This window comes from Artemia franciscana, chromosome 16, assembly GCF_032884065.1.
Source record: "Artemia franciscana chromosome 16, ASM3288406v1, whole genome shotgun sequence".
Lineage (NCBI taxonomy): Eukaryota > Metazoa > Arthropoda > Branchiopoda > Anostraca > Artemiidae > Artemia > Artemia franciscana.
The window spans coordinates 17927066-17953671 of record NC_088878.1 but is presented as its reverse complement, the minus strand read 5'-3'; the positions used below and the strand labels follow the sequence as shown (position 1 = coordinate 17953671).

At 35.4% G+C, this 26606-nt stretch overlaps 1 protein-coding gene across 2 annotated transcripts in view; it reads right to left on the bottom strand.

The window, feature by feature from the left end:
- Nucleotides 1–2374: 2374 nt before the first annotated feature.
- The window catches only part of LOC136037162 (glycoprotein-N-acetylgalactosamine 3-beta-galactosyltransferase 1-like), an 84109-nt gene continuing 59877 nt past the window's right edge, over nt 2375–26606 (bottom strand). For both annotated transcript variants that reach the window (XM_065719697.1, XM_065719696.1), the window contains exons 9-11: nt 20889–21044; nt 10450–10518; nt 2375–2987 (exon numbers count right to left, since the gene is read on the bottom strand). In XM_065719697.1, coding sequence (XP_065575769.1) covers nt 2661–2987; nt 10450–10518; nt 20889–21044 — 552 coding nt within the window. In that variant the 3' untranslated portion in view covers nt 2375–2660. The remainder of the gene's footprint in view (nt 2988–10449; nt 10519–20888; nt 21045–26606) is intronic.

Here is a 26606-nt window from a genome sequence, read left to right as displayed (position 1 = left end):
ATAGGCTAAATCAAGCTCTAAAAGCCAAGAACATTATTCAAAGGGCCAACCCATATAAGCTTAGACTAGCTATACTTAATTGAAAATATAATTCTTATCTTGTATGTTCATTTTCCTGGAAATGTCTCTCTGTGCGCTAAGGATTAAAATTTTGGATTAAAAGCATATGTCCCTCTTGTTTTTGTCAAATATTAATGGAAAAATTCTGATAAACATGCTTAGTTTTTCAGTCACTTGCAATTTATAGTTCCTCACCGTCTGTTTGCCTGTCTCTGTGTCTGTCTTTTTGCGTCTGACTCCGTGTGTTTTTGTCTCTCTTTTTGTGCCTGTGTGTCTGACAGTGTTGTTTGCCTGTTTCTGTGTCTGTCTTCGCGTGTTTGTGTCTGACTTTGTTTGTTGTCTGTGTGTCTCTCACTGCTTGTGTGTCCGACCGTCTTTTTGCCCGTTACTGGGTCTGTCTTTGTGTGTTTTTGTGTGTCTGACTCTGCGTGTTTATGTGTGTTTTTGTCTCTCTCTCTTTCTGCCTGCGTATCTGACTGTCTGTTTGCTGCCTCTTTGTCTATCTTTGTGTAACTGACTCTGTGGGTTTGTGTGTGTTTTTTCTCCCTCTCTATCTGTGCCTGTCTATTTGCCTATCTCTTTGTTAGACTATCGGCTTTGTTAGTTTGTGCGTCTGTCTCCGTACATTTGTGTGTATTTTTGTCTATATATCTCTCTCTGTGTGTCTTTCCGTTTGGCTGTCTCTGTCTGTCTTAGTAAGTCTCTTTCTCTCTGTGCCTGTGTGTCTGACTGTCTGTTTGCCTGTCTCTTTCTTTGCGTGTTGTCTCTCTCTCTGCCTATGTCTCGGGTTGTTTGTTTGTATTTTTGCCTCTCTCTCTCTCTCTCTCTCTCTCTCTCTCTCTCTCTCTCTCTCTCTCTCTCTCTCTCTCTCTCTCTCTCTCTCTCTGTACCCGTGTGTCTGACCGTCTTTTTTCTCGTCTATGTGTCTCAATTCCGTTCGATTCCTGTTTGTCTCATGTTCAATTCCTACACCAGGCAAAAATTTCCATAATTCAAATGAAGAAAATTGCTTAGAGGCCAACGAATGTGTCGTAGAAAAAGAAAGACGTCGCCATCTATAACTGTAATGAACATTAACATAATCAATGACTTTTATATAGATGGTAGCACTGGGGAAATTTCTGTTCTGTAAGGTCTTAAGAAAAGTGCCGATACCAGGGATCGGAGGGAGGCGCAGTGACAGGATTAATTTACCCCGAACTACTAATTTTTAGAACAAAAACTTCAAAATATGTAAATTCAGGTATTCATTATCGGTACTATAAATTTTAAAAGGCATTTTTAGCAGCTTCATAATATCTAAAGGACAAAAACGTAAATGAACGTAAGCTCAAAATGAGGACTAAAAAGAACAAAATAAACAATCTGGACCAAAAAATGAAAAATGAAAATGAAAAACAAAAGGGAGATACGGTAAAAAGGCAAAGGCCAGCGAGAACTACCACGATAAAAAAAAGAAAATGAATAACAATAAAAAACAACGAAGACACGGTTACAAGACCTACGACAGTGAGGATCGGAGCGGATCGAAAATGAAAATAAATCAAGAACAAAGAAATATGCAATTAGAACATAAGTGACAGCGAGAATTATGGGCAACAGGGGGAATCAGAACTTATCAAAAATGAAAATAAAGAACAAACAATTTTAGGGTTAGCAGACACGCTAAGACTATCATCAACACGTGTCAAAAGTAACTTCGAGACCAAAGAATGGGCTGTTAGAAGACAAGCGACAACGAGAATCAGATTGAGTCGAAAATGAAAGTGAAAAAGAAACAAGATTTAAATTACAAGAACAACGCCATCACAATCTTCGACGCCAATAAACAATGGTGCAAAATCCAGCAAAAACCTACAAAGATTCCGAAAACTACGCAAGTCTTAATTACAAGTCACTGGGACCCTTAAATTTTGCGTATATTCACTGTAGAGTCCTCCATTTTCCCGCAGGAAATTTAGTCAATAAAGGTGATTATTTTGAGGGTTACTGCTTGCAATAGTTACCTACATAAATTTCAAATGAATTGGTTTGGCGTGTTATAGGACATCACTTTCCCTCTAAAGAGTTCCATATTGAAATTACGGTTCTTGAAAGCACAATATGGGAGACTGGGAGACTTCTACGTTGATTACTGATAAAGTACTTTACAGTTCTTTTTATTTTCAGTCTGCGATTCTTAATTATTTAATTCGAAGCATAATCAATTTATGGGAAAATAATTATTATGGGAGAGAATATGGGTGAAAGGGAAGCACAGTACTCTGGGTTGAGCGGACAATAATTCTGCTTTCGTTGTTATACTACCGAAAGATTTTCTTATAACATGTGTATCGTAATCCAAACAACTTTGTACAAAACAATTAACATCACAGATGTGCAACAGATCAAAAATCAGGTGAAAAAAAGAAACTTTTATCTCACTAAATAGTCCTATCGATATGCTCATTCTATTCATAGCATTTTTCATAGGCATTTTATTTTTGTACCTTCTTTTGAAATTTCTTGTAATTCTTAATCAACTTCTTTTTTCTTCTTTCGTTCTTTCTTAAGTGCCATACTTTTCAAATTCTTTAAACATCATCACTTTTAGTTTAGTTTCACTTGTTCTTCTTGTCATTATTAGTCATCTTTTCTTCTTTTAAAATCTTTTCCTTGTTTCTTTCTTCATTTTTTACCTTCTTTTCTTTATCTTGTTTCTTCCTTTCCTCTTCATTAATTTCCGTTTCATCCTCACCTTTTTTCTTCTTTGTGTCTTGTTCTTTTTTCTTATTCTCTTCACTTTTTTTATTTTCTTCACCTTCTTTCTTTTTTTCATTTTTCTCTTCTTCTAACTTCTGTTTTTCTTCTTCTTTCTTCTTGTTTTCTTCCTCCTTTTTCTTTTTTTCCTCTTCTTTTTTGTTATTTTCGTCTTCTTTTTTCTTTGCCTAGAAAATGAAAACCTACTTATCAAAATTCCGATAAGTCGAATTCAGAGGCGTTATGCGGTGATTTTCAAATGAGATTTGGACCTCCTCCTTTAGAAAGAGCCCTCTTGGCAGCCAAATCTACCCTGTCTTCCTGTTCTATTATGGTTCTCCAGAAACTTACTAAATTTTGAACTTTCCTAAATTCACCTGTCTTGATCTCTTGCTTGCACAAACACTTAGCACAATACAGCAGGAATTAAAATCAGAATACCTAATAAAATTTGTTGAAGGCCAAAATACCATTTGGGCAAGGGAATAAAACCTATCCTCAATACAAGCCTTATATCGTACAAGCGGGTTTTAATTTTTCCTCCTAAACTCTTACTAGTTGCTGCGGCAAAAGTAAGCATCTACAATATCTGATTCTTTATTCTACGAAAACCTATTTTCCTCATAGTTTTGTCTCTGAATGTTTTATCTTTAGATCCGTGTTAAATAGATTAAAACATATTTTTCAATTAAAGTAAACAGCAACATTAAAAATTAAAACAGACAGAAATAATCCTGTATGTGAGGGAGGACTACCTTCCTTCCCCTACTTCCCCTACTCTATAAGTTTAACTTTCAAAATATTATAATATTATTTGGGTTATACTTTGAATCAAGCATAAGCTACACTTATTCTTGAAGAGCACCTTCACAAAAAGAATAGTATTTGTTTGTTTTAATTTTTAAGGTCACTCATTATTTGAATTTGAAGAAAAAACTGTTCTTTTTCTATTTTGTCATACTCGAGGCATCCTATAAATAAGGGGGCTTCAGCCAGATTCAAACCCTGGGTCCTCCGGCAACGGTTTAGCTATTGCATAGCAAAGATTCAAAAATACAATTATCTTTAAAACGGTGAAACCACAAAAGATTTTTTTTTGAGGGAGGGGTTATGAAATAAATCTTGTCTCTGAGGATGACTTATACCTTTTCCACGTATGTGTAGGTAAGTATACAAATGTGATTTACATTTCACAGTCGGAATTTTTCTGCAATAACAGGGGAGTTGCCATCCCTTACTTTCCATATTGCGAGCATAGTCTAAATATATTCCACCAAATAAAAACAAGTTAGGGGATAAAATTAGACCCCCTATCCATGATACGTGACCCCCTATCCATGAAGTTCTTCGAAGAACTTTTCACTCAAGGCTGAAAAATTTGGTTCAAAAAATGCCGTGTTGAAGCTTTCAGTATCCCCCCAACTCACAAAAAATTCACTGACCTTACCCTCCACCCATAGATTAAAAAGCTGAGAAATTGGGACATGTGGTGAATATCAGTAAGATAAAGAACATGGCCACATCTGACTCTCCCCTAATACAGAAATGCAACGACAAAGCAATTGAGCAGGTCAAAAACTTTAAGTATCTTGGAAGCTGGATTGAATGTGATGGCGGAATAGCTAATGAAATCAAGAGAAGAATTGGGCAGGCGACATCAGCTTTCAACAAGTTGAAACCAGTCTGGTGCAGCAGTAAATACTCTAATCTTAAACCTCCAACTCCTAAATAGCAATGTGATGTCCATTCTCGTCTATGCTGGCGAATGCTGAAAATTTAACGTCCAACTGGAAAAACATGTCCTAGCTTTTGAGAACATGTGCCTTGGAAGGTTCCTGAACATATCATGGCAGGAAAAGGTTACCAACATACAAGTCCGTCAGCGAACCCGTCAGCCATTAGTTAGTGACCTCCAGATCCGTAGGAGATGGACTTGCCTTGGTCATGTCCTTCGTATGTCAGAGGATAGACTTCCAAAAACATTATATGAGTAGCAGCCCCAGGGGAGATGGAAAAGAGGTCAACCAAGACACAACATACGACGGCAGTACGACCAGGACGTGAGAAGTGTGGAGCTATCTCTTCAACCACAGTGGGAGGATGTCACGGCTGCAGCTCAGTTCAGGCGTGGCTTCGTAGACGCCTTATGCACCATTCCTGGATCTGGAGGATCTAGGGTCGTCTAAGGTAAGGATACCCCCTGTCCTGAGTGGCTATAAAGCGATTGTATATTAGGATTGCAACATGCAAACGTGTCCAACGAGAAAAATCCCCAAAAACAGTCAAAAATAGTTATTTTCACTAAAAAAAGGAGAAGTCCGAAAATTTGCCTGCGCGCGGCCCTTCTCACTGTTCATATCACCTTACGTCATTTAGAAATAACTATACGTTATCCTGAGGCGGTTCAATATATTCACCTTAGATTTTTCAAACATATTTAAAATGAAAAGTCAAGAGGCCTCCCAACTTAAATGAACCTCTAGATAATGAGTTGCTTAATAAGTCTCAGTCTTTTTATAGCTAATAGGTAATATTCAGCTAAAAGTTTGCAAGCGTTAATTTTGATTTCTTGGACCTTTAACTGAACTATAGTTGTCTCCAATTTGTCCAGAGTTTTTTTCAAGAAATATTAGCAGTCCAAGTAACTAGTCATGAACTATAGCTGACTTTACTGTATTCAAACTCACTCCTTGCTTGCCATTCTCCTTGCATGGTAAGCAGGAAGCTTTAATTGAAGTAAAAAGTTTTCATATCTCAACGTTTTTCTTTTGCTATCAGCGAAATCTAATATTTTTCATCTGTGCTATTTAGTACCTTGGTGCGTAGTTTCCTAGAAGAATATTAAAATGTACAAATTAATTAAATACCCTTAAGTCTTGCCACGTGTTGCCATATTGGCTTACTTCCCGTCAAACTGGCTTATTTTGATGTTTACTGGCAGAAAAATTTTTGCATTTACCAGCCAGTTTAAAACCTAGCTTATTTTATTGTGTTCCGCCTTATTTTTGGCGTAAACTGCATTTTCGATAAGAAATTATTTTCGTCAACAGTCCATACTTCACTGCAATTCAAAATTTTTCACGTCATAAAACAAAGCTGTAATCTTTACACTGCAGGGCCGACGCAGGGACCTTAGTAGTCAAGAAGCGTCGTTAATTCTGATACAATTCTGATACAAAGCTGTAATCTCTGTGTGAAAGGCTGGATTCCTCAACTCAGCAATACTGTTCGTCATTTGTACCATCGACCAAAATGACAGTTAAATGTAATTCCAAAATCCAATTGAAAATGTTTCTATAAGTGGACGACACAATTCTAGAACTGATTTGCCTGAACTGATTGAACTGACCCTAATTGGGAAGAAGACAAAACAGGTGAGATCCTAGAGGCATTTATTAACAACTAATAAAAGCAATAAGCCAAAGATAGATATCTTTGGTTTATTATCATACAAAGATACATTTGCTTTGTGAGCAGAGTTTAGTGTGCATATGAAATAGCTAGTTATTTCAAAATAAATCTTTTTACTAATACTAAACACCATGCTATAGCACAATGAGGCAATGGACTGTTTTGTCCAACCAATAATGGGTAATCCATAAGTCACACTAATTTTTTTTTTTTTAATTTAAATCAGATAACGGATGCAGGAAAATCACAAAAATGTTTACATAGGAACGGTTCATTCCAGTCGTTGAAGTGTGAAAACTAGTATGAGAACTAAATTAAACTAAACAATTGTCAATCCCGCTCTTAACACTAAATTCTTAAAGTTCTTTCAAAATGTTCTTCATTTAAATTCAGCGACCCTTGTCTTTGAAAAGTCTTTTTTAAAGAATTATGACCAAAAGCCAAACTTTACCGTAAAGAGCGAGGCTGAGGATGGGGCACTATATATGGGATATTTACCTTCTTTTTAAATTTTGATCTTGCTACTTATTTTCAGTCTAAAAAATTTGTTTTTGATTTGTGACCGTTTTCCGCATCAAGGCTGGGAATTCCCTTCTTCCCCCGTGTAACATTTCCCTTAGAAAATTCCATCCTAAAACTTCCCTCTCCATTCCTCACCATGGAAACCCCCCTGCATACAATTCGTCCCAAAAAAATTCTAAATATTTCTCAATAACAAATACTATGTGTGGATAATATGCAAACTGCTTAAGTTTAAAACCTTGCAATTGCTGTGAATCAAATGGCTCTCTTAAAATTTTGTTCAGATGTGTTTGGGAATACATGGGCGCAGGAATGGGGCTAGTTGCCCTCTGATCTTTTTGGTTACTTTGAAAACACTAGAGGTTTTAATTTCCTTTCAGATGAGCCCTCTTCCGGTCGTCTAGGATCATTGGTTCAACACGTTCACCCTGGGGAAAGAAACACGCATCCGTCATCTTTCTTCTGGTCAAAAACACAAAATTCTACATTATTGTAGATAGCAGCTTGAAACCACTACAGGGTTCTCTGACATGCTGAACCTGATGTTGTACTTTTCATTGAGATCACTTGAAGTTTTGGGGATGTTTCACACCTCCCCCTCCTTTAAGAAGTCTTGAAAATGGGTTAAGCTAGCAGCTTCTGATAGTTTATATTAAACTTAATGAACTTTATATATTTCAAATCAGCATCAGTTCTCTTCAGTTCTCAGTTCTCGAAAATCCGCTTTATAGAGTTTCGGTTACTATTGAGCCGAGTTCCTCCTTACTTGCATTTCATTACCGTGAAATGTCTGACATTTAGACAGGGTTTCGGGGGGATAGGCTAAATCAAGTTCTACGAGCTAAATACATAAAGCTGCAGCAAAAAACCGATGAAATTTGGCAGGTCGCACAGAATGGTGGTTTTTACTTAAAAGTTAGCAGGGCGGACCAAAAGTAAATAAGGAAGGAAAAATTTAATTTGGATTTGGGGCAAACCATTGTGTGACTTATTTTCGGCGTGTTTTTCAGCGACTCTAGCTTATTTTTGCTTATTTTTCAAAGACTGTGGCTTACATTTTGCTTCAAAATCGGGCAACACTGATTTTGGTCTTTTTTGTACATTTCAAATGGCTCTTGCCTATGTTAGACAACTATATTGGGACATAATTAGTGCTATATAGAGTTTTAAAATTCAACATCACATGCTAAGATTTATTCTCAAGTTTATTCTCTGTTTGGGACGGCTCACCGTCCCAAACAGATTTTTTTAAAGCTTATTGTTTGATAAGCGATTAGTCAAATAAGCACCGAGAAAAAAGGAAATTGGAGCTTCGATAATTCCTTTGGAAAATTTTTGACTTCTCTGCTTCAGCCTTTCTTCTTCAGAGCCATACTTGACTACTGTCATTACCTTAGTTTACAATATTCTAATCTTAGCTCTCATGTCTGTTTTCCTGTACTTTCATTCTAGCTGCCTAACTTCGCCTTTTCACCGTCATTTATTCAAAGTCTTCGAAGAAGGCTATTTTTTCCAAAGGCCTTTGTCGTGTTACTTAGAACTAAGTTCACCAAAATAAACTATATAACTGGGATAGGAAACACCACTACATAAATCCAAATTCCGAAACTGAATGATTATTATCATTTAAACGAAAACTTAATCAATAAATCCTCTTGTCTTTCTGAAACCACAACGTTGTTCTCTTAAAACTTTATTTACAGCATCTCTTAGTCTAATAAGTATAATCATGCTACATAATTTGATATTGCTCTTTACGCTGAAGTTTTTTTTTTTTTATTTACATTTAAAAAGTAGAGTTGTGACAAATCCATTCGATTGTTTTAAAGTTGCTCCTTACTTTCAGTGAAAAAAACTTATTTTTTTTTAATTTGGCCTATAATCGTTTTTCAAATAGTTCTGGTACATCTGGCTCACCCTCCATAAAATATACCCCCCCCCCTCACGGAAAATTCTTCCTTGTAAATTTTATCCACCCTAAAGTGCACTCCCCCTTAAATTCCCTCCAGACAGGTCCGTCTTTGCTCAAAATCCCCCTACCAATAAAATTGCTTGGGAACGGTTCAGCCCGAAAATTCTTCTTAGAATTCTTTCATTTGAATAAGACTTTGATGTCTAATTGGTTTCTCGATAACTACAAAAGTGCCCCCTTCCTAGGACAGTATTTCCAAGAAATCAAAACACGCAGAAAATAACTAGCGGATAATTCCCCCGCAACATTTCCATCTGTGAAAATCGACAAATAGAATGTAAGACAATAAAAAAATTCGGATAGTAAGTCTCTCAAATCCTTCCAGTATAATATTTCCCCTAGAAAATTCACCCCCTGAAATTTTCCTCCCCAAGGAAGATTCTCCCTATAGAAATCATCCCCAACCACAACCATCCCCCTGATAAAATGTCTTTATACTTCATAATAACAAATACTATATATGAACAATGGGAAAATTTCATAGCTTACAGGCCTCTCCCCACGGACTGTGGGGGTCATTTTACATCTAAAGACAAAGTTATTTGCTCTTTCAACTATAATGAATAAAATGGGTATATTAAATTTTTATCAGATAACTTTGGGAAAAAATGGGTGTGAGAGGGGGGCCAGATACCCTTCAATATTTTCGGTGACAAAAAGGACACTAGAATTTTTAATATCCGTTTGAATACACCCTCTCTCGATCTTCTAGGATCATTATTTCATTACGATTACCTCTTGGGAAAAAAAAAACACGCATCCGTTGTCTGTCTTCTGGCAAAAAAAGCAAAATTCCAGATTTTTGTATATAGGAGCTTTAAAACTTCCCCAGTTAGGTTCTCTGATACGATGAATATAATGGTGTGATTTTTATTAAGATTCCTTGAATTTTAAGGGGGGTTTCCGCCCTATTTCAAAAATCAGGCAAATTTTCTCAGGCTTGTAACTTTCGGTGGGTAGCACTAAACTTGATGGATGTTTTATATTTGGAGTCAGCATAATAAGCTGATTCTTTTGATGTGTCTACTCATACGTTTCCCATATATGTTTGAAACTCTCATCGAAAATAACGCCTAAGAAATGGACATGACCATCCTTTGGTCTCCTAATAAATCCTTTGAATAGAAGAATTTCAGATAATTGAAGATAAACCAGGGATGTGAGCGAGAGAAACTATAGAAAACTAGACATAAAAACATTTAAGGCAGGAGAGATAACATCGAACTAAAGAAAACTCTCTTTTAGAGGTCTACCATTTTGCACGAGCGTCAATCTCAGTCCTCCTAAAGGCAACAAGGGTGTTATCATCAGCAAAGCAACCACAAGGGCAACAACAGTTATTGGAAAGGTAATATACGATGACATAAGGATTGACGACGATGACAGACAACAAGGGCATAAGGATTTTTGTTTTGCTAAAAAAGATCAATTGCATAAACTAAAATTAATACTTGCCCTAGAATTTACCCTTGGGGTATACCAGGGTAAAAAATTTGAGGGTGAACAGAAAAGCGGATAGAAAAAAAAATTACCGGCAATTTAAGACCAAAACCAAAAAAGCGCACAACCTCTTGTTGACCTATCAACAACCTTTTCATTTTTCTAATTGAAACAACCCAAGGAGGTGACAAATTTCTATGCTACATACCAGGAATTGTGCAACATCTTCTTACTGATCTAACAGTACAAAACCCAATAATGAAATGTCACACTGAACGTATACTTTTATTATCGCTTATTCTTACCTCATCTGTTAATCTTTGTTGGTCGTGTTTCTTTTTATCTTCTTCTTCTTTCCTTATTTTTTCTTGCTCCTAAAAAAAGTAAGAATAAATCAATAGCCTATTACGATGGGGTAAGACAAAACACTGCTTCAAACCGTAATCAGTCAACAAATTCAAAGCATCTCTATCAAAACACATTCTTCGGGGAGAAATATATCAAGCATGAATCTCTTCCTTAAAACAAAGGGCAAATATATTATTTTCATCGTGGTAATGAGCTGTAAGTAAGGAGCGATCTGAGTCAATAGCAGCCGAAGCTCATGGAATTTCGATACCAATATATATTATTGGTATCGATATATATTAAACCAATATATATTAAAAGAATCAACTTATTATGCTAATTTCAAATATATGAATTTCATTTATAGTTTGACTCTTTGCACAGTTCTACTTTTTAAAACAATTAAAAACTTGAGCGTAAAGAGCGAGGGATTGCGGAGGGGACAACCCATTTCATATACGGAGTAATTTCTGTTCGTTTTAAGTTTTAATGTCGCTCCTTACTTTCAGTTAAAAAAACTAGTTTTTTTTTTAAATAATCACAATTAAACATGATAATGCTAAGGAAATACTTTTCTGGGTATTTGCCAAGGGAGCTAACTGGACAGAAGGAATATTGTTAAGAAAACACTTCTTACTTCATAATACGCAGAATAATCTTTGTTAACACATTTTGCATACAGCCTCGCTGCAATTTATTCCCCCCCCCCATAATGTGCAAATATATATCCCAAATTTTATATTTCCTATTTTAATAAAACATATTATATATTTCCTATGTATTCTGCCAATGCGTCTCTCAATGCGTTGTTTCAACCCATGTACCTATAAGTTGAATAAGCTATGACGAAACAAAAACTTGGAAAACAAGTTACGGGTAGCAGAATGCATTGAAAATACATACTTCTCCGCTCCATAGATCCTTATGGCATATACTGGCGTTGTTTTGGGCCATTTTCTCGTGTTTTCTTAATCTGCATTATGTTTCTATGATTTGATACCAAGAGATCAACTAAAAGTGACAATGCCTTTTTCCTACCTTCTAACTATACCTACCCATCATATTTATTAATAATTTAATATATACATTTCTTTTAGCTCTGACGATTTGGTTTCTTTCCTTGGAAGCTATGACGATCCTGCAAGCTGTGCAAGCAAAACCAATGATTGTCCTATTTCAATTTTTCCTGTTTATATACAGTTTATGTACAGTTTTCATTCAGACTTCGTCCAGTTAAGACCAGTGTTGAAAAAGGATTATATTTTGAATAGTAATTTCAGTGTTTCGCAATAGAGTAAACTGACACGTTTTGTAAAAGTAGGCTACTGGATCTACTTACTCAGTGACGAAGAAATTAAATCTTTTTTGGATACTTTTTCAGGGTAATTTTAATGAGAAACAAACGAAGGCTGGCACGTCTATAAATAAGAAAGGCAATCGAAAGGTAACATTTTTCTAATTATCCGATATGCCTGGAGGATTCGAAATTAGAAGACTAGCGTTTGATTCAAAGGATATCCGAAATGGCCGGTTTGAATTGTGGAAACTGTCAAACAGTTCGTGGTAACGAAATGTAGTAAGGAGCGACCCGGCTCAATAGTAACCGAAACTCACATTTTAATGCTGATTTTAAATATATAAGTTTCATCAAAATCAGTTATAGCCATCAAAAGTTACGAGCCTGATAAAATTTGCCTCATTTTAGAAAATAGGGGGATACACCCCCCAAAAGTCATACAATCTTAACGGAAATTACACCATCAGATTCAGCGTATCAGAGAACCTTCTTATAGAAGTTTCATGCTCCTATCTACAAAAATTTGGAATTCCGCATTTTTTGCCAGAAGATCACGGATGCGTGTTTATTTATTTGTTTTTTTTTCTGTTTTTTTTTCCAAGGGTGATCGTATCGACTGAGTAGTCCTAGAATGTCGCTAGAGGGCTCATTCTAACGGAAATTAAAAGTTATAGTGCCCTTTTTAAGTGACCAAAAAATTGGAGGGCACCTAAGCCCCCTCCCACGCTCATATTTTCCCAAAAGTCACTGGATCAAAATTCTGAGATAGCCATTTTATTCACCATAGTCTAAAAACCTAATAACTATGTCTTTAGGGACAACTTACTCCCCTGCAGGGGCTGCAAGTTACAAACTTTGACCTGTGTTTACTTATAGTAATGGTTACTGGGAAGTGTACAGACATTTTCAGGGGGATTTTTTTGGTTTAGGGGGGACATTTGAGGGGGGGGGGGTTACGAGGGAGGATATCTCCATGGAGAGACTTCTTATGTGGGAAGAGAATTTCAATGAAGGGGGCGCAGGATTTTCTAGCATTATTTGAAAAACAAACAATGAAAAAATAAATATGAAAAGTTTTCTCAACTGAAAGTAAGGAGTAGCATTAAAATTTAATACGAACAAAAAATATTACGCATATGAGGGATTTACCTCCTCGTTATATCTCATTCTTTACGTTAAACTATTTTTAGTAATTTCAACTATTTATTCTACAGCCTTTGTGATTCAGATGTCATTCTTAAGGAATTGCGACAAAATTTAAGCTTTAATGTAAAGAGTGAGATATCGACGAGGGTTGAACCCCCTCATATACGCAATAAAAACATATGAATATAGAAGTTCGTTACGTAAGTTAATTCATAAGTTACGTATATTTTTTTCCAATGAAAACGTTTGTAAAAAATTAAAAGTTCTAGTTGCTTTTTTAAGTAGTCAAAAAATTGGAGGGCAACTAGGCCTCTTCCCTCGCTCCTTCTTTCTAAAAATCTTCCTGAAATTTTCGAAATTGCAATTAATTAATATGTAAATTTCGTTTTAATTATCTATGTACGGAGAGTCAAGATCAAAACATGCATTAATTCTAAAACGTCCAGAAATTAAATAAAAAACAAGTTTTTTTAAATGAAAGTAAGGAGCAATATAAAAACTTAAAACGAACAGAAATTACTCCATATATGAAAGGGGCTTTTCTCCTCAACGCCCCGTTCTTTACGCTAAAGTTTCTTACTGTTTTAAAAATAGAGTTAAGACAAAGAGTCAAACTTTAGCGTAAAGAGCGGGGCGTTGAGGAGAAAAGCCCCTTTCATATACGGAGTAATTTCTGTTTATTTTAAGTTTTGATGTTGCTCCTTACTTTTATTTATAAAAACTTGTTTTTTTATTTAATTCAAAAGAAAAACGGATCACACTACGTTGTTTTCTGTTACTGCACGCATGAGGTATTAATGGTTCAAGTATCTCAGCTTGAACCATACCAAGAAAATCTTGATGAACCTGTGAAGAAAAAAACCAAAGGAGTAGCAAATGCACTCAGCAAAGTTACCACTTTTTCGGATATTTACTTAGAAAAGTTAAACTTGGATCGGCCTTCTCTTTCCTCCGTTGTGGACAATTCTCAAAATGAACATGGAAATCTGCGAAGCGGTTTGAGAAATGAAATTGAACAAAGGGTTCGTGAAAATTTGAGCACGGTCCTTCTACAGGGCTAGCATCATCAGTTACAGAAGACACCGTTTGTAAAATCCATGATTGAATTTTGGTTGAATACTCGGCAGAGTTCAGTGCTTTTGAAAAAATGTTATCTGGGCTAAAAAAGCAAATTGCATCTCTGGAAGACAGAATCAAAGTGATTGAACTAAAACTTAATGATATGGACTAGAAAACGATAATGGATACGCTTATTTTTATGGTTTAAAGCAAGCACAAAGCGCCAGTGTTGAGATGTCAGTGAAAAAAGTTATTGGGGAAAAAATAGAACTACCGGATATTGCAAATTCGCACATCCTGAGCGTTCGTCGGTTCCAGAATCCATCCAATCCAGTCTCCAACAGTTCTAACGTGTCTCCCGTTTGTTTTGTGTTTCGTAATCTGGATGCTGCAAAAACGGTGTTCATGGCAAAATCAAAACTAGCAAAAACTGGTATATTTGTTTCGGAGTACTTAACGAGAATGCGCAAACACTTGCTTGATTTGGCCCGAAACAAACTTGGTTCAAAGAACGCATGGTCAATCGATGGAATGATTTTTGTCAAACAGGGTCCGAATATCAAGAAAATACTAAGTGCCAAGGATCTTATCGGTGAAGGATCATCAGCGTAATTTACTGCTTTTCTCATGTCAGTTTGTGCAGTGCCATGTTCTCACTCTTTGTTCTTTCAACAATTTTCCGCTTGCGATACCCTACTTTTTTGTTTCTTTTTCTCACTTATGCTTTTCATTCTTTTTTTGTCTCTGCTTGTACTCTTTATTAATTTCTTTGTGCGCTTAGGTTTTGTCAGGATCCCGTGATCGATTGAAAAATTATGAGGAAAATAAATTAGTTATTGATGATGTGTTTTCAGATGTTTCGTTTGGTCAGTCGGGATTTAAAACTGGATTAAAAAAGTACCCTAATGATAGTTCATACGTTGAACTTGAAAATCTTACTAAATGGGATGTATGTAGTGGAAATTCGTTACTTCTTTGGAACTGCCAAGGATTCCGACTGGCTAAATGTTCTTTGCTGTGGACAATGGAGTGTCTTAAATCGCAACCATTGTTTGTAGGCCTATGTGAAACGTTTTTGAGCGATGAGAACCTGAATGTAATGGATTTTTCTGTTCCAGGGTATAAGGTTGAACATAAAGGTCGCTCTTTTATGCAGAGAGGAGGACTAGTCGCTTTAATAAGAAGTGATGTAGATTATGAGGTAAGACATGACCTTTCACTCTGGCTTGAAGGTAAACTCGAAACATTGTTTACTGAAATAAGGTTGTCATGGTCAGAAAAGCTACTGTTTGGAACAATATATAAAGTACCATCATTTTCGAAGAAAGATTTTTTAGATGTATTTGAAAGTCTTCTGTCACAAGTTGCAAAAGAAAAGAAAAAGGTAGTGTTAATGGGAGATTTCAATATTGATCCATTAAATCCGATGGTCGTTTTGATTTCCTTAATACAATGTTGTCGTCTTATTTGTACCCTTTAGTAACAATTCCAACGAGAATAACGCATTCTTCGGCAACTTTAATAGATAATATATTTGTTAATGGGCAGTTATTGAATGTTGTACGGCCAATGTACTTGTTAATGATGGATCAGACCATCTTATGTTGATGAGTAAAATTGATAGTTTAAAGAGGAGACCACTAAAGATGAGATTAAACATCGAGATTTATCAGAAAATAGTTTGAAAAATCTGGCTGTAAATTTGGAACATGTTGATTTTTCGGAAGTTTTCAAAAGGAAATTTGCAGAAAAGGCTTATTATTTGTTTATGGATATTTTTTTTAGCTGAGTTTGATAAATGTTGCCCCTTAAAGAAAAAAAAAAAATAACGTTCAGAAAGTATGGATTACGACTGGTATCCTTGTTTCTGTAAAAATGAAAAACAGGCTGTATAAAGATTATTTAAAAGACCCCACGAATGAGAAACTCCTGACTTTCAAAGAGTATAGGAATTGGCTGAATAAAATTAAACGGTACGCTGAAAGAGCTTATTACGAAAAAGAGTTTGAGCAGATAAATAGAAACATGAAGCGGACATGGATTAAAATCAATGAGTCACTGGGGCATAAAAAGGATAAGCACCAGATTAAAATGATGAATTCCAGTGAAATTGTTAATAATCAAAAAGAAATTGAGGAAAATTTATGCAAGTATTTTTCAGAGGAAGGTTATAAGCTGTGCCTTGAAGCAGTTAAAGGATCAAAAAGTCCACCAGTCTCCAAACTTAAACCTCGTCATGTTACTTCTGAATTCCTTTTTACAAATTGTGTTGAAAATGAAATAAATGAAATAATTACGAGAATGAAATCACAATCCTGTGGAGTAGATGAAGTATCGTTGAAAGTTGTTAAAGCAACAAAAACAATTGTTACTCCTATTCTGACTCATCTGATTAATTTATCACTTGAAGAGGGAACTTTTCCAGAAAGACTTAAATTAGCCCGAGTGCTACCCCTTCACAAAGGGAAGTTAAAAAATGAGTAATTACCGACCCATTTCTATTTTACCTTTTTTTTTTCGAAGATTTATGAGAAAGTAGTCCATAAAAGAATTTATGATAACCTCCAGTAGCAGAATCTTCTACGTGATACCCAATTTGGCTTTCGCAAAGGACTATCTACGGACCTTGCAATTCTTAAATTGGTTGACTGGGTGAATGATGCATTTGATAAAGGCCTTATACCCACAGCTTTACTTTTAGACATTATAAAGACATTTGACACTGTTGATCATGATAAATTACTCCAAATTCTTTAATCATTTGGTGTACGTAATGTGGCTTTAAAATGGTTTCGTTTGTATCTTATTAATAGAGCTCAAGTTGTACAAAATACAAACGCAACATCAGAGTGCCATCTTTTACCGTGTGGAGTGCCACAAGGTTCAATAATGGGACCACTGCTTTTTCTCATTTATATTGACTATTTAAAATATTATTTATCTGAAGCTAATATCATAATATTTGCAGATGACACACTTCTTTTTGTTGCATGTGAAAATCTACCTTCTTTATTTAGAAAAATGGAAATTGCTCTGACTGAATTTATATCGTCAGCTGATTCACAGTATTTAATACTAAATTATGGTAAAAAAATTATATTTTATTTTCTAGAATCGGATCAGTCCAAACAGACCTCAATTTAAATGTAAAAAATAATCTTATAAATAGAGTAAAAACCTGTAGATATCTTGGACTTGTTATTGACGAGAACATTTCGTGGAATGAAGATGCTAAATTGATTGGTAGCAAACTTTCAAGGTCCCTTGGAGCTATCCGCCGTCTTAAATTCTGTTTCCCTAAAAAAATCCTGAAAATGATTTATCATTCTATTTTTCGTCCCCATTTGTCTTATGGATGCTCTATATGGGCAAGCAACGTCATCTCATGTTATAAGAGAATCCAGATCATCCAAAATAAGGCCGTTGAAATTATATCACCTCTTCAGCATTCAGATAACATTAACCCCCATTTCAAACTTACTAAAATATTTGACGTTTCAAAGACTAGGGATTGTCAGATTGCAACTTTTTGTTTTAAATATTTTAATAACCTCCTTCCATCGTCATTTGAAAATTTATTCACTTTAAATCAAGATTTGCATACTTATGAAACGCGAAATTCATGTGACATTGTCCACGAGACACCGTTAACAAAAAGAGCTTCTTCTTCAATTAGATTTTTTGCACCAGCTATCTGGAATTCAATCCCCTTGGAAATCCGGGACTCAAATAACCTCATTACCTTCAAGCGAGCAGTGAAGGGTCGTTACAGAAATACTGTTTAGATTTGAATATCGTGTGGTCCTCCTATTTTTTGTCTTTTTCGTTTCTTTTTTTTATTTTGTTTTTTTATTTTCTTTCTCTTCGTCACCCCCCTTTTTTTCTCTTTTTTTTATAAATCCAGTCGATTCATTGTTTCTGTTTGTTGATTGTTTAATTATTCTTTAGTTAAGTTTCTGCCCAAGTCAAGCACTTTTGTGCTTTCCTGGCAAATTATGCACATGTAATTATGGATTTTTGTTCAAATATATATGATTGAAATTGAATTTAAATTTCAGTCAGTGGTATTTGAAATGCTGGTTCAGCCTGACCATTCGCCTGATGAAACTTATGAAAATGGGGCAGACATATCCTCAGAAAAAAACAATATCAGTCCGTCCCGTTCAGTAGATATGCCAGAGGATGTGTCACCCTTGCAAGTTATAGATGACCCAGTAACAGTTCAGCCACTTTTAGGACCATTGTCGAAAAGTCCGACTGTGCAGATGAAAAGGACCAGAAAAAGAGTCAAGACAGAAAGCGAATGGGTCAAGAATAAAACCAAAATGGGAGTTAATTCCGATACAGTTTATGTTGACCGCATAAAAAGTAAGAAGCATGGAAAAAAACGTCAGATAAAAGCGAGAAAGTACAATTCAACATGTCCCTACTCCTGTCACTCAATTAGCCAAGAAGAGTGACAAGAGATTTTGCTAAGACTTTTACCTGTCAACATTGGACATCGAACAAAAACGGATTTATTATGCACATAATATCAAGACCTGTGATGGTGCACCTTGTCCCAAACAAACTCCACCTCCTGCAAACAAAATAAGCTATGATGCTTTAAATTACGTTAGCAAACATATTATGTCTTTCCAAAAAGTGGAGTCTCATTACTGTCTATCCAAAACTTCTCGTGAACATGTTGACAGCAGTTTAAATTTACAAAAAACGTTTGAACTCTATGAGGAGAAATCGTTTTGATTCTAAAAAACCTGTGGGAGAGACAGTGTTCAAAACAGAGTTTAACTTGGCTTTTCATGTACCCAAATGTGATAGATGTGAGGAAGTTAGAGTTGCCTGAGACTCTTGGCAGGCGTGACTTGCTAAAAGATAGCAAACCGTGTATTGGTCCAATAAGAGAGGCACCCGCATACTTCCGCCGTTTACCCAAGCCAAATTAATCAAACATTTGGAAAACTATAGGTTCTATCACTATTATTAGCTCTATGACTATCTACCTTGGTTCTACTTTCCTATAGACTATTCAACAAATGAGCGAACCTCCTTTTTATACAATCCTAATAAGGGGGGAAGTAATGCCAGGTTTCCTTCTCATTCAATTGGACTACCTGTCTTGGCTTTTTCTCAATTAGCCATGACTTGATGACCTTTGGTTGAAGTATGAGAAGCATGTAAAAGGAAAATTAAAGAGTAGAGGGGAGCATGATAAGGCTCGTTCTAATCATTTAAGGGTAGTTCTTTGTTTGTATCTATAAAATGTTTTTTCACTAACCAAGAAAAATGTCTCTTCTTTCTTTTACAAGCGAAAGATTACACTTTACAACCTCACAGCTAAACTACATTTTATGGGAAAATCAGGGGAATCTATACGCAAATTTTACTGCGCCATTTGGTCCGAAATATAAGGTGGTAGGAGCGGAAATGACATCGCAAGTGATTTGGCAGCCATTCTCGATAGTCTTTCAGACATTCCCTATACTAGAAAGTTAATAATATGGTCAGATTCATACATTCCGCAAAATAGAAACTCCATCATGAGCTACAATATGCAGAACATCCTGTTCAAAAATTCACAGGTTGAGAGAAATATTATAAAGTACTTTGAGCCAGGACACACTCTTATTCAAGAAGTAGAAGCAATAAATAGTCATATTGAGAGGGCACTTAAGAACCAAGAAGTGTATTCGCCTCCAGACCTAGTAAAAAAAAAAATCATCAAAATAAAATCCATACTTTATCATTCAGTTGCAACTATCAAATTTTCTAAATTTCCAGATATTCTCGAAAACCTATTATATGTATTCAAATAGTGCTTTTCTCAAAGGTCAGTTGGCTCGAATTACACCAGAATTTCTGTAAAAGAGTAAACAAAGAGTTTTTTGCAGATTATCATTGTAAAGTTCTCCAAATTACTTTAGAGATAATCTTTTAGGAACTGAAGGGGAAAGGCATGTCAAAGGTAAGGCTAGTTGAGAATCTCAAGGTTCCAAAGCCTATCTTTTCGGTCATGAACTTGCCCGATGACCAGATCAAAGATATAGTCTCTCATGCGATTTACACTGATTGTCAATGCAAATTATTACCGAGCATTTTTCAAAAAGAACTTGCCAGGGTCTGATTCAAGGAAAGGTCGTGAAACAGCCAAAGATGTTTCAAGTAAGCCACCAAGCTCCAGGAGTGCTAGAATTGAGAACTGTCCCGAAGAGAAAGTTGTCACACATCAAGACAGGGAAAAAACCAAAAGGCGTAATTGTGAGACTTAAGTGTACCCGTTTCTTGACATGCTTTTGGACTTATTTGTTAATATATTATATCTGAATTTCTTTTAAATTTTTACTCAGTTTAAACATATACCTTACAGGTTAGTTTTACCGTAAGTTGCATGTCTGGTGTTTAACACGTTTGAACCCGTTTTGACGTATCTGAAAAGTTGACCAACTGTTAAAACGCAATTGACATAGCAGTAATTTGGCAATTTATTGTGCATAAGCTGTTCTATATCTTGCTTGGAAATTTTCGCCATCCCTTTATAAAACCATGATTTTCAGCATGTAGTTTTTTCGTGTATTTTACTCTGAACTATTTCTGTTCTTCAACGTTGCTAACATTCAAACATGTTTTTCTCGAATTTTGTGTTCTTCACGTACACCAATTCCGGTTCCAGGGGCGATTAGCACAAGACGCTTTGAATTGACAGCTCATTATCAAGGACAATTCAATTTTAGTTTCCATGATTTTCTGGTTTTATTTCACAGTAAATTCTATTCATTTTCAGCTGGGCTGATCACATTATTTATATCCGTCTTTTTATTATTTTTACTTTTCCTTGAAAACTTTATTTGAAAAAAAAAATGACTTAAAGTAACATCGATAGATAAAGACGATTACCTCTTTCTGCCGTTTTTCTTTCGCTTTTCTCTCTTTTTCTTCTTCTACCTTCTTAAATTCTGGATCACTTTTTAATCTTTCTTCGTATTCCTTTTTTGCTCCAATCCACGGCTTGGCAGTTCCTTCTTCATCAGGAGGTGGAGGTGGAGTCCAGCCCTAAAAAGATTTGGGTAAAAACCAAATAACAAAAAAAAAACTGGTAAGAACATTAACATCAATAAATAAAAAAATAAAAACAATTCAAAATGAATTAAAGTTTATAGAGTTTCCAAATAAACATTCAAAGTTAGCTCAGAGTCCCCTTCAAAAAGAAATATATGTTAGCTGCATCTTCTTAAAACCAAATCGTATGATGGAAAGACCCAAATCGCAGCCTTTGGGCTTAAGTGTAGTTAGGTAAGGTAAGGTAAGTAAGGTAAGTGTAGTATTGTAGGCTAATCACTCTAATAATTAGGGTCTATCTACAATATTTGTATAAAATATTTCAGGCCTACAAAATATTATTGGGAAGTGGTTATGTTGTCTAGGAGACGAGCCTCGAAGTTCTAAGATTGGAGTCCCTTAAAGAGAAACAGCATAAATTGGTTGTAGATTTCGGTCGAAAAATCCTTGACTTGGAAACACACCGTGATGTTCTACCGGGTTTTGAGACACGTCAAACTCAACATTCCACTAGGCTCAGAGAGATAACAAAAAACGATGGCAAGCTGGAAAAACCGCCAATCCATTCATCCGAATGGTACCTGAAGTCATTTGGTCTGTACTTCGTCAATCATTATAATAGTGACTTGGAAAATAGTTGTTAATAAGCCACGTGTAAATCATTTAATTTTGTAGGTGTTTTAAATTGTTTTTGACCTCTGCTGTTATTTTTATAATTGACAAGAATATTAAGACAAAATAAAGACAATTTGAATTTGAATTCTCTAGGGTATGATGTGAGATTTGGGTGACTCCAGTTTGTTGTTTACCATTCCAAGAGCCAACGGCTTATTCCTGTGTGTAATCAAAATAATTACGCGAAGGTGCTGCACAGCCTATAGACAATTCCATACACATTCCGTTTTCTTGTTCTCACTTTACTCACCTCTTACCTTGAAATTTAATTCAAATTCTTCCAATTAAATTCAAATACTGTTGATAAACTGACGATTCTCTACACAGATATTTTCATAACAACGTTTAATCTTACTCTTCCTCGATCCTATTATAGCTGTTTCCTCTTCCCCTTTGAAAATTTTGCCTTCGTCTACCTCTGTTGAAGTCTTTACTTCCTCTGTCCCTGATAAAGGAACTTTCTGTTTCGACAGTAAGAGGACCCACTCTATCTCTATTATAGCTCTGTCTCTCACCTTCATTCTCTCTATCTACGTACCTAATATAACTACTTGTTTGCCCTCTGTTGAATTCTCCATTTTCCCTGCCTCTATTTGCGAAATTATTCGCTTTTACATCGTAAGAATCTCCCTTTAATTCAGTATTGCTTTGAGCGTAGCTTGCATTGCCTCCATTTGTCACATAGCTGCTGCTTCTTCCTTTTTCTCTGTTAATATATGGCCTTCCACTACCACTGTTAAAGTATTTTCTCTCGCTGTCTCTGCCAATCTCAGACCTTCCATGACCTTGGTTAAAACTTGGCCTTCCTCTATCACTGTTAAATTCAGACGTTCCTCTACCTCTGTCATCAGATATTCCTCTACCTCCGTTAAAGTCGGCCCTTCCTCTACCTCTGTTGTCAGATATTCCTCTACCTCTGTTGTCGGGCCTTCCTCTACCTCTGTCGTCAGATATTCTTCCTCCTCTGTTAAAGTCTGATCCTCTCCTGCCTTTATCCCCGTCATACGCACTGCCTCTATTTTTGTTAGAATTATATGATTGTCCTCGGCTTCTGTTTATGCCACGCATATATCCCCTCCCATAGGTGTCACTATTTGTAACCCCTCTGCCTCTGTAAAGGTTACTTGCATTTTCGGCATTATGCTTTCTTTCCGGCAAGCTTTCTAAATTTTTACGAGGACTCGTTTTTACCAGATTTTCTTGATCTTGTTGATCTATAACATTTTGTGCTCCGGCCCTGTGAACTGTTTCTATACAATGATGACCCCCAACAATTACATCTCGTTCAAAGTACAAGGTTTCAACGTTACCTGTTCTGTCAGGTGCTTTATTTGTGTTAGAATCAACACAACTCGGCTTATTAGTCCTTTTCCTTCGGTGTCTGCTCCTTTTAGTTCTTTCTGTGCTTTCGCCATCTTTCGCAGAAGAATGGCTAACGTCGTTTTGTTGTTTGTCAACATTCTCAGAATATCGTTTGTTAGGTAATGCTATTTGCTTGTCAAGAGTATTTATATCCTGTTCAACGGCATTTCTAGCTCCTGTAGACTCTACTGATTCTTTACAAAGGTCAGTTACATCGCATTTGACCTCCGTCAAAATTTGAGTTTCTTCATGTTCCATATTTTAAACGCTTTATGAGAGATGAATGGAAATTTTTTTTTTTTAATAGCAATTATTAAGTGACGAACAAATGATAAAGAATTTTGAAAGTATTATTTTTATTATTCGACTAATCAAAACTTTGGACAACCAAATCTACAGCCCGAAATTATTAAATTATTTTGCTCTTTTTAACTTTTGTATTAAAAAAGATCAAAAATAATCTTAGAAAAACTTGTGCCAAGAGAAAATAATGACGCAATTTGTCAATCGATATCGTCAATGACGTTTGAATAAGTATAGTGACATCAAGTTTCAGCAGGCTGGTGAAAAAATAAAATCCATTTCACCTAATCAAGAATGAAATTCCCCCAAGATGGGTTCACTATGCCAACAGATTAGTTTGGATAAACTCTCCAATTTTGTCAGAATCCCTAAGAATTTCAAATCACTGGTTACAAGAAAAATCTTAAACAAGTATGTTACAGTTTACGGCAAATAATTGGGAACCATTGTTTTCTTGTTTTCCTTTTAAACAATAATTGGTCATTTTTAGCTTAAAGTTTTATTTTTGTTGCAAGGACTTAGCTGCAGCGCCTGATTAATCATTGATGATTGTGAGGAGAAGGTGGGGCCCGCAAGGGGACGATGAGCTGGTATATTTTATAGTCATTGCAACTAAATACAGCAATTCACCACATAAAATTTCATTTTGGCACAAAATATGCAGCCATCTTGCAGTATATTCTCTTGAAAGGTGACAATTTGCAACCAATTATAAACAGAGGGGTAAATGGGGTTACGTACCCTATATCAGAAAAATAACACAAATTTTATAAAATAAAAAAAGTTTTTTTATCCTTAGTCCAAATACAACCCAAGCCCCTTTCCAATGTTTGATTATTAGTGGCCTCTGATGTAAAAATGTGCAAATTTATCTTTTAGGGGACATAATCCCCCCAGGAGGCAACAGCAATCTACACTCCCTGAACCAGTGGCAGATTGGTATTTCTGAGGGGGTTGATTGGATACAAAGGATTACAATTTTAATGACCTTTTTTATGAACAGATTAATATGCTCGAAGTTTGACGATATTTTTCATTTGACTTTTTTTTATCAACAGATTAATATGACCAAAGTTTGAAGATATTTTCAGTTGACTTTTGTATCAACAGATTAGTATGCTCGAAGTTTGAAGATATTTTTCATTTGGTTTATATTATCAACAGATTAATATGCTCGAAGTTTAACGATATTTTTCATTTGATTTTTTTTATCAACAGATTAATATGCTTGAAGTTTAACGTATTTTTCATTTGATTTTCATTTTCATATTAATATGGTCAAAGTTTGACAATATTTTCAGTTGACTTTTTTTATCAACAGATTAAAATGCTTGAAGTTTGAAGATATTTTTCAGTTTCTTTCTTTCTTAACAGTTTTGTGTATATACAAGTGAAAGCCAGAAACTGAAACACATAACAAAAAATTCCTCAAATGCTTTTCAAAATCGGAGATTGAATCTCCTAAACCAAAACACAGTAAGTATTCTAAATGTTTCATAATGGCTCCATATTTCCGCCGCAGTTTGTATCCAAGAAGTTTCTATGAACGAATTAATGAAACATGATTATTTATTTTTCGAATGTTTTTTTATTTTATTAAATGTATATTCAAGGGATTTCAAAGACTCTATATTAGTTACAAAGACAATTACAATACAAGCGTCTTGAAACAAAAAATTGAAGCAAAGTCATCCGGGGACATGAACCATATATGTCCCCAAAATGGCTACCTATTGTTACCAGGGCTGGCAATGAAGCTTCTTTGAATAAAAATCAAAAGCTATTATTACAGAATAAAACTTCAAAGGCCAAACACAGTACATAAATATTTCTCAAACGATGCTAGATTCTATTAATCTTGTCATTTATGCATCACAAGGATGGATAATCCTTGTATCGCTCCAAGCTGCGAATTAAGGTAAGGAATTCTGGAAAATAACAATAATAATAGACTGAAATGACTTTGTGCTCCCAGAACAAACACTGCACCCAGACTTCATGTTTCAAAACGGACACTGGACTTATACCAAAGCAGGAGTTTGTTGCAGACATGTCAACATTTGAACACAAATTCCGCAAATGAAAGATGGTAGGTAGCCCACATAATTCACAGACTATTTTTAATGTTCATATGTGGCTAAAAAAAAGAAAAAAAAATAAGGAATAGGTGATTCATCTGGAATCCAAAAAAAGATCATTGCTATAGAACAGACGAGAACTTCAAACTTTTGAAAGGGACTACCCTTCAGTTCTATTTGAAAATGGTATATTTTCAAAAAAGGCAAAACAGTGGCAAACTATTCAAAAATTTTAACGAGAAATGGTAAAAAAAAACTGATAGGTTTTGGGAGGGTAGATTTATTACAATACCGAGATAAGAAATATAATTAGTCTTATGTGCTAAGTCAAAGCCATGCAGAGTTTGCAAAAAATTCTACGCTCCTGACAGTTCTAAAAACGTCATATATTACTAGCAAAGAAAAAAAAACCCAAGGAGCCTGTAGCTCTCAGTCTTACACAGTTACAGTAAAAAAAAACAAGTCAGGAAGTTCTAGATGCTTTAAGAAAGCATATTGGATCCTATTCTTGTGTTGATTTTAACTACTGCACATATAAACTAAACAGAAGTTTGTCAAACAAAGTAGGAGGTTAGAAAAGGTGTGGCTTACATGAAGAGAAATGAGCATAAGATGGATCAATGCCAGTCTCTAAGTTGAAGTGCAGGTGTGTGTTCAACCTCAACAGTCGATCGCACACAGGTTGAGCATTCATATACAGAAGACTGAGAAGATTGTCTCAATTTTAACAAAGATGAGGTTACTTCATAATCAAATGGAAAGTCTGGATCAATTCAATCAAGGAATCCAAGATACACGGGGTTTGTCTCTCGAAGTCAAAATTGTTGGAGTTCTCCAAGGGATACTCCAAGTGGCTTTGGTTCCACACATCATTTGAAGGGAACATCCATGAATTCACAACGACCGTAGAAATCAGACTCAAAATAAGGGCATGCACGACTTCATTTGAGTTTTTACAGAAGTTTGCATTAGCAAGAAGGGATTGATGTCCATAGAAATAAAACATACATACACTGAAATATGTCAAGTCACTTCTTAAGTTTCTACTGACTGAGAATACTGATAATATCAGAAGGATTATATCAAGCCTCAAGCAAGAAGAAAAAGTTAAGAAGGACCGATAATCTGCTGAAGTTTC